The sequence below is a fragment of the Pelodiscus sinensis genome, chromosome 2 (assembly GCF_052426305.1).
Source record: "Pelodiscus sinensis isolate ZL-2025 chromosome 2, ASM5242630v1, whole genome shotgun sequence".
In the NCBI taxonomy this organism is placed as follows: Eukaryota; Metazoa; Chordata; order Testudines; family Trionychidae; genus Pelodiscus; species Pelodiscus sinensis.
In genome coordinates, this window is record NC_143053.1 from 79,020,604 (window position 1) to 79,033,977 (window position 13,374).

General features: G+C 43.1%; 1 protein-coding gene across 2 annotated transcripts in view; it reads right to left on the reverse strand.

Moving 5' to 3' along the window:
* The window catches only part of IMPACT (impact RWD domain protein), a 46,378-nt gene that overhangs the window by 13,078 nt on the left and 19,926 nt on the right, over positions 1-13,374 (reverse strand). For both annotated transcript variants that reach the window (XM_075920831.2, XM_075920830.2), the window contains exons 8-9: positions 4,738-4,811; positions 3,477-3,567 (exon numbers count right to left, since the gene is read on the reverse strand). In XM_075920831.2, the coding sequence (XP_075776946.2) occupies positions 3,477-3,567; positions 4,738-4,811 (165 nt within the window). The remainder of the gene's footprint in view (positions 1-3,476; positions 3,568-4,737; positions 4,812-13,374) is intronic.

Sequence of the window (13,374 nt, forward strand, 5' to 3'; positions counted from 1 at the left end):
AGTTGACAGAGCGTGTCTGCTGGTGGATATGCCTGACTTCTCAAAACCTGGTCTGGAAAAGTAACCATTAACAATATAGTAACTCTACTTTTTATAAAAGCGACGAGGAGTCCTGTGGCACCTTATAGACTAACTGAAGTGGAGCATAAGCTTTCGTGGGCAAAGACCCACTTGTCAGATGCATGTAGTGGAAATTTCCAGGCCTCTGGAAATTTCCACTACATGCATCTGACGAAGTGGGTCTTTGCCCACGAAAGCTTATGCTCCTACACTTCAGTTAGTCTATAAGGTGCCACAGGACTCGTCGCTTTTGCAGATTCAGACTAACACGGCTACCCCTCTGATACTCTACTTTTTATGACAAAGATTGTAACATTTCACTAACATGCACGGCTCTGAGTAAAATGGCCCACTTTTCTCGTTACCCTAAAGGCAAACACAGATCTCTCCAGACACTCTGATCATGGTGAGTTTTAAGGGCGGGGGGGGTGGGGGGAAGAGGAGGGCATAGGTCCCCAAAAAAGTACAAACCGTACTTGTACTGCAGGTGTACATGGAAACCCACTGTAATAATCTTACTCTTGTCCACAGGCTGTCCTTACTCTGGCTGACATATCCTTGCTAAAGGTAAACAGGCAAACCCAGACTCAGTTTCTGAATGCAAGTGGAGGGTACCTCCGCTCCTTATGCAGCCAAACAATGTGCTGGCTTGGCTCTGGCAGCACAAATTGAGGAATGGTTTGGGAGAGTGTTGTATCATGGCAGTGGGGAAATGGCAGCCCTGCCAGGGAATCTCTGTGAGAAAATTAGTAAGCACATCTGGCAAAACTTCAACCTCACCTCCTAGCAAGATTCTATTGTTATCTGTGTGTACGTTAATGCTGATTGGACAGAACACAGAACCAGGCAGGGTTTAGTCAGCTCACAGAAATATAGCCTCTGGTCACCTATCCCAGTTGCAAGAGCAACTTCCTTTGCCACTGTCCACCTCACCCTGCTGCAATACATAGCAACTACTGCCCCATGCCACCCCAACCTCTCCCCACCCGGCTCGCTAGAGTAACTTACTGCCCTGCATAGCCACCGCCTCCTGCTCTGCTCCCCCCCAGCCTGCACAGCTACTTACCCTGCATCTCTTCCCTTGGTTCATGACTCTGTGTCTCTTCCACATTCAGTTGCTGAAGAGTCCTCACAAACGTCAGGACTTGAGAACAATTCCTTGCTGCCTGGTGCATAGGTTTGTCACTGGATTAACCCTCAACTCCTGGTCTGTTTCACTCTCTTCACCAATAACTTCTGCCTGCAGGCTAATTGTTTCTGACTCTGTACTATAGGAAATATCCACATTCTCCTTGGGTATAGTCGTGGGATCCTCATCCAGGACTGGGCCCAATTCTTTATAAAACCAGCATATTGTGGGTGCAGCACCAGACTGGCTGTCTGATAGGAAGCAACAAACCGGGGGGGTGAGAGCAAGTGGGTCTGCGGAGCTGGCAGGCATGGAGAGCAGGCTGAAAAGATGGCTCCATGTGCGATTGGCTCCTGCCTGCCCCCTTACCCTCTTCGTTGCTGTCTTTCTATAAGAGGCAACAGCACAGAGTTGGGGGAACTCTTGTACATTTCAAAGGAGGAATGTGGAACTCCACGTGCAGCCCGAAGTCTCACTGACTCCGGGCTCCATGAGGGCACTTTTGTGCACTTCAAAATGGAAGCACCCGCATGGAGCCTGCATCAAGATGTGGTAGAATAGAGATTAGTTAGATAGCAAATAATACAAGAATCTGAAAAACATTGTAACCCTGCAAATGAAGATTAAAATCTGAGAAACAGCAGAAGTGGGTTAACCTAATGAATTTCCCAATGTATATTATCAGTCATAAGTGTGTAAGCAGGAAGTCAAGAAAACTCACTGAGGAGCTAACAAATAAACTTATGAACAGCAACTACCCAAGTGCTGTGGAATCCATCTTGTAAAATAGCTGCCATTTCATGTAGGCGAGAAGGTCACGTAGTTTCAAAGTGTGAGAAAGCGAAACATTTTATCATAAAAGAAAATGTAATCATGCTGAAAGTTTGCCCAGTAACAAGCATGCACAGAGTGATAGTTTGTTATGTAGCTCCTACTATAAGAGGAATTGTAGTTGTATTCTAAGGTAGAACACACTTTGGTGGGTTCTCACTATGCTGCAGCATTTCTAAATAAACTATTCTCCATACCTTTTACTGAGTGTAAGGCTCATTTCGACAAGTCTCATACACTTATTTCCTCTGGGAACTATGTTTTCCTGATCCACGAAGAATAATTCTCTCAAATATCTAATTGATGTAGTGTTAAGCAAAGTGATGGTCATAAGAAGTACCTTACAAGCTGGTTTGCACTGTTCCTTTGGAAATAGCAGACCTGGTAATTCAATAATTGTTCAGTTGATAAGGGGCTGGACACTGCAGGGAACGCTCTGAGAATTGGTGGTTGGTGCGTGCTGTAGTAAGATGAAGGCCTAAAACAAAAGCCCATGTAGCACAGGCCTGATTTGAGGCCTGAGGCCTAGCTAACAATGGACAAAACATGGCTAATATAAAGCAAAGCTAAGCAGTGAGCAAGAGGCAGGCCCCTGCTCACAGAACTTGGCACGAACAGGGATGAGAGTTCACAACACTAATTGGTAATAGGCCCAGGTGTAGAACAGTAATTGCTATTTGTTATAAGTTAAAAGCACATGGTAACACCAGCTCATTAAAAAAGACTTTGATACCCACTTCCCACAGATACTGACCCAGGTTCAGGAAAGGGTCTAAAATGACAGCATGATGGACAGAGATGTTCTAAGCGAACCACGAGGAATAGGGCGATGGGTGGTATCTAAGTAGTTTCAGAGGGTGGTAACCAGACAACGTCAGAGAGTGGCAACCTCACACATCAGCAGGGATGTGTAATTTGTTTGTACCTGTATATTAAGTGGTGTCTTGGGGGACAGTCTTTGTCCAGCTGGGAGGCAGTGGGAGTTTCCCACTGGTTGAGCTGAGGCCACTGTTGTAAGTATGTGTGTGTAGTTATTCAGTAGAGTCTACTGACAACTATTACTGTACTTTGCTTAACAAAAAACTTGGCCAGGCACCTTCAATCCATATCTGATTTGTGGTCTTTGGGGACTCTCTTGGGGTCGCCGGTGGTCATTGGGCCCACATCATCGAGCACACATGCAAGCAGCCTTCTGGTTGTCATCATCAACAGAGCTAGAAACCCGTCCGGATGCTACGGCAGTAAATCCTGACCCCTCCTGAATTTGAACATGTGCCTATCACTACCTAGAAGAACTTTTTTTTTTTTAAGCCAGGTGATACATAGAAGATGGCTAAATCTACTGGGCCGTATACAGAGCAAGAATGAAAATCAGCTTAAGTACTTAAAGTTCTGAGCCTTATTTATGAGCTGCAATTTTTAAAACTATTTAAAGATAAAGTTTGTTTCCTTTAACCTGCATAAGATGAAGGAGGCGTCTACCTGCTGCTGTCTCCCCATCATCTTCACAATCCTGTAAGTACGTCTGTTTGTCCTCACAGTATATTCTGAAAACAAGCAACAGCATCAGGACCTAATCCAAAAGTATCAATCAATATTTTTAAAGATTTTCTGATATCTTCAAAAACTTTCATAAAGACTATGTAATCACAACTTTGTTTACCCAGGACACATGCCTGAAAACAGGATACCCTGTTTAAGAGCCAACCTGTAGAGACTGAATGTATAAGGTGGTTGGTAATAGAAAGCATAATTTTTTACTTTTTGGACACAAGCTCATATTACCCAGGTGAGCTGTCAGTTATTACTATTTGATGGCTGTTCTGACAGGACTAGAACTCTCACACATGGACAGAAATTCATCCAAAGGCTCAAACTAAACACAGAAATTCTCAATGGAGTTTTCAATTTATTTACAAGTTTTTTAATGTGACCAAAATAAAACTAAAATAATGTGACCAAAATAAAACTTCCATATGTAGCTCAATAGATTTTTTTTAAACACTTAAAAACAAACAAAAAAAAAGCAAAGTAGCTCTTATCTCTCCAGTAATCCCTGCCCTGGATCTCAGATGCACACTTCTAGAAACTGGAAGGAAGCCTTACATGCTTCTTACACAGATATGTGGTGTTAGAGAGTGCATGGGTGTGTGTATTCATTTCTTTTCTCACTCCATTCCCACAGTACCATGTTTACTTATATTGCAATAATGTCTTGGGGCTTTCATCACAGATGGGAATCTTATATAGATACATACAAACAACAACAAAAGAATTCTATCTATTTTCCTTTATTTTCATTATGAATTAAACGGCTCTGCTGAAACAACTGTTTTCATCCAATAGTTTCCATAGGTGTATGACTAGATTTAGAAAGATCAATAACTTTCAAACCATAAGCAATCAATATATACACTTTTGACTTGCAGTTTTAGGTCACAATTGGGCTTTGACTCCCAATGCAGTCTTTTGTACGATCCTATAACACAATTTCGGATATATATTTTACATTTGTGATCTTCAGGGTTTCTCTGAATATTAATACTTTTAATGTATAGCTAGAGTCAAAGTTACTGAGGCTCAAAGAAAAATACAAAAATGGATTTCATTAGCAAAGAGTTTGTATGAGGGATTCTTTCTGAATAGCATTTCATTTCTCTCATACATTTCATCAGATTGTAAAAAAGTTTGCTGAAAATTCTTTACTCTTCACTAACCTGTATGCATATATGTTGTGGGTAGCGCTTGCTATTTTCTTATTCTGATATAACTTGGCAAGAACCATTTTCACCTTGAAAAAGAACAACAGGGTTTGTAAGCATCATTTGTAAAGGATTTGTATACAGATCTTGAATTATCTTAATGTATCAAAAGAAATTGGTGGTTTTTTTTTTTTTAAGGTAAAGTATCCAACAAAGAAGAAAAGAAAACCCTATCCCTTCATCTTCTCAATGTCCCGGATTCAAGCAGGTACTTATGCACATGCCTAACTTTAAGCACAAAAGTAACTCCAGTGGACCTATTCAGATGTTTATGTAATTTGTAAAATCAGGGCCCGAACACATTTCTAGAGCTCCCATCATACTAGAATTTAAGTGCTATACTGACTACAGCATACTCACTTGACATGCATGTGTAACTACTGAAAGCAACATGACAATTATACAATAATTTCTGTATCATCAAAGGTGTTTACTTCTGGGAAGAAGCATGAATTTGCTAAACTCTCTCTCTTTTGTGTTAATATGCAATGCATCTGTTGTTCACACTGTGAAAAACACTCGTATAACATGCGTGATGGTCTTCACAGTCGCACATTACATAAGTTTCACAAGCATAAATATTGCAAACTCAGCAGATGACTGGAATTCTATTATGTATTCTGAGGACAATCTGAGGAACACTACTAATATTTCTTAAAGGTTATGAACAGTTCATTCAGTACAGCTTAATGTAACATTCAGAAGAGCTTTATTTATTCATCAAACTTCACTCTTTGAGTAGGAAGCCTTTTGAAATTGCTTCGGTAAATGTAGAGGAAGAAGATTTCCTTCATTTAACAAATATAGCACAGTATGTAAACACTAGAGCCAGTTCATCTCTTAGGATACGTCTACACTTGCACCCTAGTTTGAACTAGGGATGCGAATGTAGGCGACTGAAATTGCTAATGAAGCAGGGATTTAAATACCCCGCGCTTCATTAGCATGATCTTGCCGGCACGTTACTCCGCTCAACAGCTGTTCCGAAAGTGAAAGTGCGTGCCGGGACTTGTTAGTTCGAACCAAACCCCTTGGTTCGAACTAACATTTCTCCTCATTTTTTGCTATTTTCATTTTTTGAGGAGTAATGTTAGTTCGAACCAAGGGCTTTGATTCACACTAACGCGTTCCAGCGCGCACTTTCACTTTTGGAACAGCTGTTGAACGCAGTAACGTGCCAGCAAGATCATGCTAATGAAGCACGGGATATTTAAATCCCCTCTTCATTAGCAATTTCAGTCGCCTACATTTGCATCCCTAGTTCGAACTAGGGTGCAAGTGTAGACGTACCCTTACTGACTATTGTTCCAGTTGAGCACATCGTTGACAATGTAAGAAATTGATGAGCTGAAAAGATAGAGCTATTTTAATATATAATATTGATAACTTTGCAATGTTTTTGTTTTACTATGCAGGAAAATCTCTTAAATTGCTAACTCTGCTTTTCATAAATTGTACTTTTAAAAACATCATTTATTAAATCAATATTAGTTCCTCTTCTATGTTTAATTAAACTTGCAATTGTTCTGCCCTGATCAACTGAATCTAGCAAAGAAAACAGCTTTGATAAAGACACCGTTTTAATAAACAATGCATAATTAATATTACTCTAAGCAAAACATTATTAAAGTTGTTAGAGCTTGAAAAAGCATGCCTGGTAGCAAATTATTTTTAATTCAAAAGAAAAAAGGTCTCTCTAGAGTAATCAGTATACAACTACAATATTAATCTTTGCAGTATGGTGCTATTCTCATTTTTTTCACGGTAAAACCAGTCAACATGGTGCAAACATAGGCCTAATACACCTCAAGAAACAATTTACTGCATCTTGGAAAAAAATCCTTCTTCAAAAAGCTATTTTTCCTCATCTCTTCCTTTTACATATATAAATACTAGCTGGAGTTACCTGGCATTGCTCGGGGTGGACGGTGGGGTCCTGCCAGGGGTGCACTGCATGGGGGGCAGGCGGGAGGGGACGAGCATGGGACTTAGGGTGGGCGGGGCAGCCCAGCTCGCGCCCGGGGCTGCAGGTGCCATGGGGGGCAACAACGTGACTGCCCACCCCAAAACTTTCGCCCCGCTACCGGCCGCACCGGAGGCTCCCCTCTCCCGCTGGCCACGCTGAGCAGGTGCCGGGCTCCCTGCCACGCAACCAGGAAGCTGCGCCGGACCCCGAGCTGCTCCCAGCACCACCGTCTCCCTGCTGGGCTCACCCCACTGCGCCTGCAACAGCCCCCTAGTGGCAGCCGCGAGCCTCTGCCTGCCGCTCGACAACCCTCAGCTGCTGCTGTAGGGGAGGGGCCCGGGCCAAGTGACATCACGGGCGGGAGGGAGGAGAGGGCTCTTCCGCCCCAGAGGTGCCTGCGCAGTGGAACGGCCTGGTAGAGGTGAGTGGGGGCAGCTGCCACTCGGCGCACTGCCCTCCCCCCGGGAAGCCGCTTCTCCCTGCACTGCCAAAAGTACCTTAAAACCTTTCCCTGGAGGAAAGGTTACCCCATGCAAAGTTTGGTTGCTGTAGCTCTTATAGTGCCCAAGTTATTAGTGCACAAACATACAAACATTCTCCTTTACATATTTTATATATATATATATATATATATATATATATATATATATATATATATATATATAGAGAGAGAGAGAGAGAGAGAGAGAGAGAGAGAGAGAGAGAGAGAGAGAGAGAGAGAGAGAGAGAGAGAGAGAGAGAGAGAGAGAGAGAGAGAGAGAGAGAGAGAGAAGTTATATCACTTAACACACTTTCAGACATTTGTCTGAATGGATGCAATTAATGATATAACACACAATATTATCACCAGTATTGAGATTGCTTACCTAAAGTAGTACATTATTTATTATGTGTCAGGTTGCCAAAAGCATGTAATAAATGTTCATTCTAAAGAACATTTCAGACATACACATAAAACTAATTAATCACGTGATGTTCTCTATTTCTCCTCCCCATTGATTCTCCATAAGCTACTAGAAGCAGAGAATATGACTCTATATATCCATCAGGCACTTGGGATGTAAACATGTATTTAAAAGGTAACCGTGTAACCGCTAAAGAACCTAGCAATTAGACACTGTGAGCTCTGCAGTATAAAGCTTAAATAAGCCCCCTCTCTGGGAGTGGAGCCACCAGCCCCTGCCAATCCCACTGCCGCAGCAAAGCCTCTTCCCTGGGAGCGGAGCTGGCAAGGCTAAGAGACCAGGAATCAGAGGAACTGGAATTGCTAATTTATTATCATAAATTCAATCTAGTTGATATTACTGAAACCTGTTCGGGTGATCTGAACAACTGGGATGTTAAAATGTATGGGTTATAAACTATTTAGGAAGGATGAAGTGAGCAAAACAGGAGGAAGAATGGCACTGTATCAAATATAGCATTAACTGTTTCTGAATCACTGATAACTCAGAAAAAACAATTTTGTATGCATTTGAATCAATGTGCTAACAGATAAAGCACAAGGGTGGGTTATTAGTATCTGTCACAGATCACCAAATCACAGCAGGAAACAGAACAAACTCCTTATGTGCCTGTCTACAAAAAGGCAGCATGATCATGGGAAACTGATGAAAATGACATATGTTGGAGATCTTATGCTGCGAGTACTAAAATATCCTTAGAATTACTAAACATTAAAAGATGAGAATTTCCTAACAGAAAAAGTGTTGCAACCAACATAGGGGAATTCTGTATCTGACCTTGCCCTAGCAGATAAAACAGGAACTGATCACATTACTAAAAATTAATGGTCGCTTAAGTACAAATTATCATAACTTTATCACATTTACAATGTTTAAGCGGACTAACACCCAGAACAATAATATATATATTTGGTGCTTCAAAAAGGACCAATTTCACAAAGTTCAAAACAACTGTGACTAATTTAAAATAAAAATTGGTTGCTTTTCAAAAAATATGCTCTAGGAATTATTTCAGGGAAAATCTTTGGCCTGTATTATACAGCAGCTCATACTAGATAATCATAATGATCTCTTTACTATTTTAGGTAAAAACAAGGAGTCCTGAGGTATCTTGTAGACTAACAGATTTATTTGGGCATAAGCTTTCATGGGTAAAAACCACTTTGTCAGATGTATGGAGAGGAAATCACAGAGATTGGTGTGTGTATATGTACTAGCATATCAAAAGAAGTGAGTTACAGGACTCCTTGTTTTTGCAGATACAGATTAACATGGCTATTCTCTAAGGGTATGTCTACACTACAAAGTAAATTCGAACTAACAGACGTTAGTTCGAATTAACTTTGATAGGCGCTACACTAGCGTTCCGCTAGTTCGAACTTAATTCAAACTAACGGAGCGCTTAGTTCGAACTAGGTAATCCTTGTTCCATGAGGATTAAGCCTAGTTCGAACTAGCTAGTTCAAATTAAGGGGTGTGTAGCCCCTTAATTCGAACTAGTGGGAGGCTAGCCCTCCCCAGCTTTCCCTGCTCGCCACTCTGGCCAACACCAGGGAAACTCTACTACCCCCCTCCCGGCCCTGGACCTCTTAAAGGGGCACGGGCTGGCTACAGTGCCCGTGCCAGATGCAAGTCTGCCAGCACCCAGCTAGCAGACCCTGCACCTGGCACGGCTCGAGCCAGCCACCCGATGCCCCCCAGCCCTCCCCCTCTTCCCGGGCCCAGGCTGGCGGCTCCCGGGAGCTTGCCCGGGACCGCAAGAGGCGGGCACCCGCCTGGTCTAGTGCGGACATCGTGGACCTCGTCCACGATCTCTGCAGTAGGCACAGGAAAGTGGCTGTCTAGGGCAGGAGAGCTGCCAGCCTGGCCACCCAGGAGCAGGTGTGCATGAAAATCAAGGTGGTCCACTGAGACCCCCAACCCTGAGCCCTGAGCTTACAACGGCCGTACTGGGTCAGACCAAAGATCCATCTAGCCCAGTAGCCTGTCTGCCGACAGCGGCCAACCCTAGGGACCCTGAAGGGGATGGACCGACGACAGTGACCAAGCCATTTGTCTCGTGCCATCCATCTCCAGCCTTCCACAAACTTTGGGCAGGGACACGACTCCTACCCCCTGGCTAATACCACTCCATGGACCCAACCTCCATCACTTTATCTCACTTCTCTTTAAACTCTGTTCTAGTTATAGCCTTCACAGCCTCCTGCAGCAAGGAGTTCCACAGATTGACTCTTTGCTTTGTGAAGAACAACTTTCTGTTACTAGTTTGAAGCCTGCTACCCATTCCTTTCCTTTGGTGTCCTCTAGTCCTTCTACTATGGGAACTAATGAAGAACTTTTCTGTATGCACCCTCTCCACCCCACTCATGCTTTTATAGACCTCTATCCTATCCCCCTTCCATCTCCTCTTTTCTAAACTGAAAAGTCCAGTCTCTTTAGCCTCTCTTCATATGGGACCTCTTCCAAACCTCTGATCATTTTAGTTGCCCTCCCCTCTCCCACCCTCTCTCTTCCCCTCTCCCACCTCCTTTTCCCAGTCTCCCCGAGTTTTGTTCAATAAAGACAGATTCTATTTTTGTTCACACGTTTTCTTTATTTTGTACATCAGGAAGGGGGGCTAGGGAAGGGTAAGTGGAAGGAGGTGAGGGAGGAATGGGGTACGAGCCCCCGATGGGGAGGACTGGGCTGGCTCTGTGGGCTTCTGGGGGTGGAAGCTCTCCTGCAGCCCCCAATTGCCCCCTCTCCCCAGATGGCACCCTGCGGCAAGTGCAGCCGGTCTGATGGCCGAGTGCTGTGATGTGCCCAGTGTGGGCACTCAGGGCACTCCAAGACAGGACTGCTTTGCAAGCGGGGCACCCCTGAGAACTGTCTGTCTGGGGTGGGGGTCGGGTCCCTTTAAGCACAGCCCTCGGCTAGCCTGAGGCAGCAGCTCCACGCTCTAAGTCCTCATCTGATGCCCTGCCGGCACTGCTTCCGGCCATCCTTAACCCCGGTTCAGGGTCCACTTAATGTGGACATGCTAGTTCGAATTAGCAAAACGCTAATTCGAACTAGTTTTTAGTTCCAGATGCGTTAGTTCGAATTAACTTAGTTCGAATTAACTAATTCGAACTAAGTTAGTTCGAATTAGCGCTGTAGTGTAGACATACCCTAAGACAATTTTAGGTAACAAGTATCAGAGGGGTAGCCGTGTCAGTCTGAGTCTGCAAAAATGACGAGAAGTCATGCGGCACCTTATAGACTAACAGGTTTATTGCACATGAATCTGACGAAGTGGGTCTTTGCCCACGAAAGCTTATGCTCCAATAAATCTGTTAGTCTATAAGGTGCCACAGGACTTCGTCAAATTTAGGTAAGTAGACTATATACTGGTGATATTATACATCACAAAATATCATTCCATCCATTCAGATGAATCTTTGCAAACTTACTATGGTACAGATTTAAACTGTGATCCAAGATATTCAGAGAGAGTTCAGTTATTTCTACTATGAGTTTTTTTGTATGCTTCTCATGAATTTTATTTACGGCAAATTGTGAACAACAGAGTGTGTATGTGGGGCTGGCTATTTTAATCTCTAGATCATTATTTGAGCAGCTCTCATCTATTATTTCAAATAAATGTATCTGGGATGTTTTCTATTTCTAAATGGTGTAATTTGTCATACTTGTTACTAGGATACAAGATTAGAGGCTTGAAGTTCTATTTATTTCAAATTTTGTATACTCTTCTCATAAAGAATTCTAAACAATTTCTATCAGAAGTATATTGGTATTTTTCCCACATATTTCTCTACAGCTTTTTTTCAATTTTTTAACTCTGTGTTAAAGTTAAATACATACACATATTTTCCATAACAGATTTAAATCAATCTCTCCCTTATAAAGGCATTTTCAATAACATATAATGAATATGAAGATTTGTCAGTATGATTTTTTTCTAAATCAGCTTAATCTGATTTCACATTAGCAGCTAGATTATTCCCCACACTTCTGTGAGCAAAAGAACTGAACTCATAAACTCTCTGGCTACGTCTACACTGGGCCCCTTTTCCGGAAGGGGCATGTAAATTTCATGAATTGTCGTAGGGAAATCCGCGGGGGATTTAAATATCCCCCGCGGCATTTAAATAAAAATGTCCGCCGCTTTTTTCCGGCTTTTAAAAAAGCCGGAAAAGAGCGTCTACACTGGCCCCGATCCTCCGGAAAAAGTGCCCTTTTCCGGAGGCTCTTATTCCTACTTTGATAATAAAGATTCTGTAGGTCACATTATGCCCTCCATGGCAACCATGCAACTCTATTACCTCTATCAGGTTTGTTCTATGTATCTTAAGTACTGATATGGTCCCCATTTCCATAGAGTCAGAGCTCTTCTCTATCTTTAATGCAAGGGTGGACAAACTTTTTGACCTGAGGCCCACATCAGAGTATGGAAGTTGTATGGAGGGCCAGGAATGGTCATGAAATTGGGATTGGGGTGCAGGAGGAGATGAGGATTCATGCTGGGTTTGTGGGCTCAAAGGTGGGGTCAGAAATTAGGAGTTCAGGGTGCAGGTGGGTGTTCCATGCTGGGGCAAGGGGTTAGAGTGCAGAGGAATAGGGGGATAAGGGCTCTAGCTTTAGGGTGGGGCTCTGGATAAGGGGCTTGAGGCACAGGAGAGCGCTCCAGGCTAGGACTGAGGGATTCGGAGGAGAAGAGGGAGATCAGGGATAGGCCTGGGACTCAGGGTAAAGGCTCCTGGATACATGTACCTTTCTTCCTGGAAGCAGCAGCACATCCTCCTTCTGGCTGGCTCCTACGCAGAGGTGCAGTAAAACAGCTCCGTGTGTTGCCTCCTCTCCATTGTCAGGCACTGCCCCTCCAGCTCCCATTGGCCATGGTTTCCACATCCATGGGAGATGCCAGGGCAGTATTTGGTATGGGGGCAGTGCATGGAGTCTTCTGGTTGCCCCTACATGTAGGAGCTGGTCAGAAGTGGGACATGCTGCTGATTCAGGGAGATGTGGCACACACAGAGGAGGGCAAGCTCCAAACATCAGTTCCCAGGGGGAGATTGAGGGCCGAATTCAAAAGCTGACAGGCTATAGTTTGTCCCACTCTGCTTTAATGCATTTAATCTTCAGCAGGCCTCAGAGGTAGGAAAGTACTTTTAGTCAATGTTTTTCCTGTAAAATGGAGCTAAGTGACTTGTCCAAGGTCCCACAAACTTCTTGTGAACTCCCAAGTCCTTGGCTATACCCTACCATCATTCTCTTCTTTGTAACATCTGTCCAAAATGTAAATGCCAATCACAAAAGCTTTGTGCATTTTTAACAAATCCCCTTATAATCAGCCAAAGAAAAGCAGAAAAGATAATGCTACAAAAAAGACTAAACTGCATCCATTACTCATGTTTTCTGTTTTTGTTCAAGTACAATAGACATAAACAATCCAGATCACTTTGCCATAGCAGTATTAGTTATGCAGAACCAAAGGGACTGTCACTAAAGCAAGTAACTGTGTCTAAGAATACAAAAAAGATTACAGCTGTTGAGCTAGGAAATGAAACGTGCATGCATTTCCTTTGCAGGGTAGAAACACCACTTTAATTGATTTTCCTAAGGTCACAGTGTCACAATCAGGACTAGAACCTAAATCTCCTCACCAGAGGTGTAGCGAGG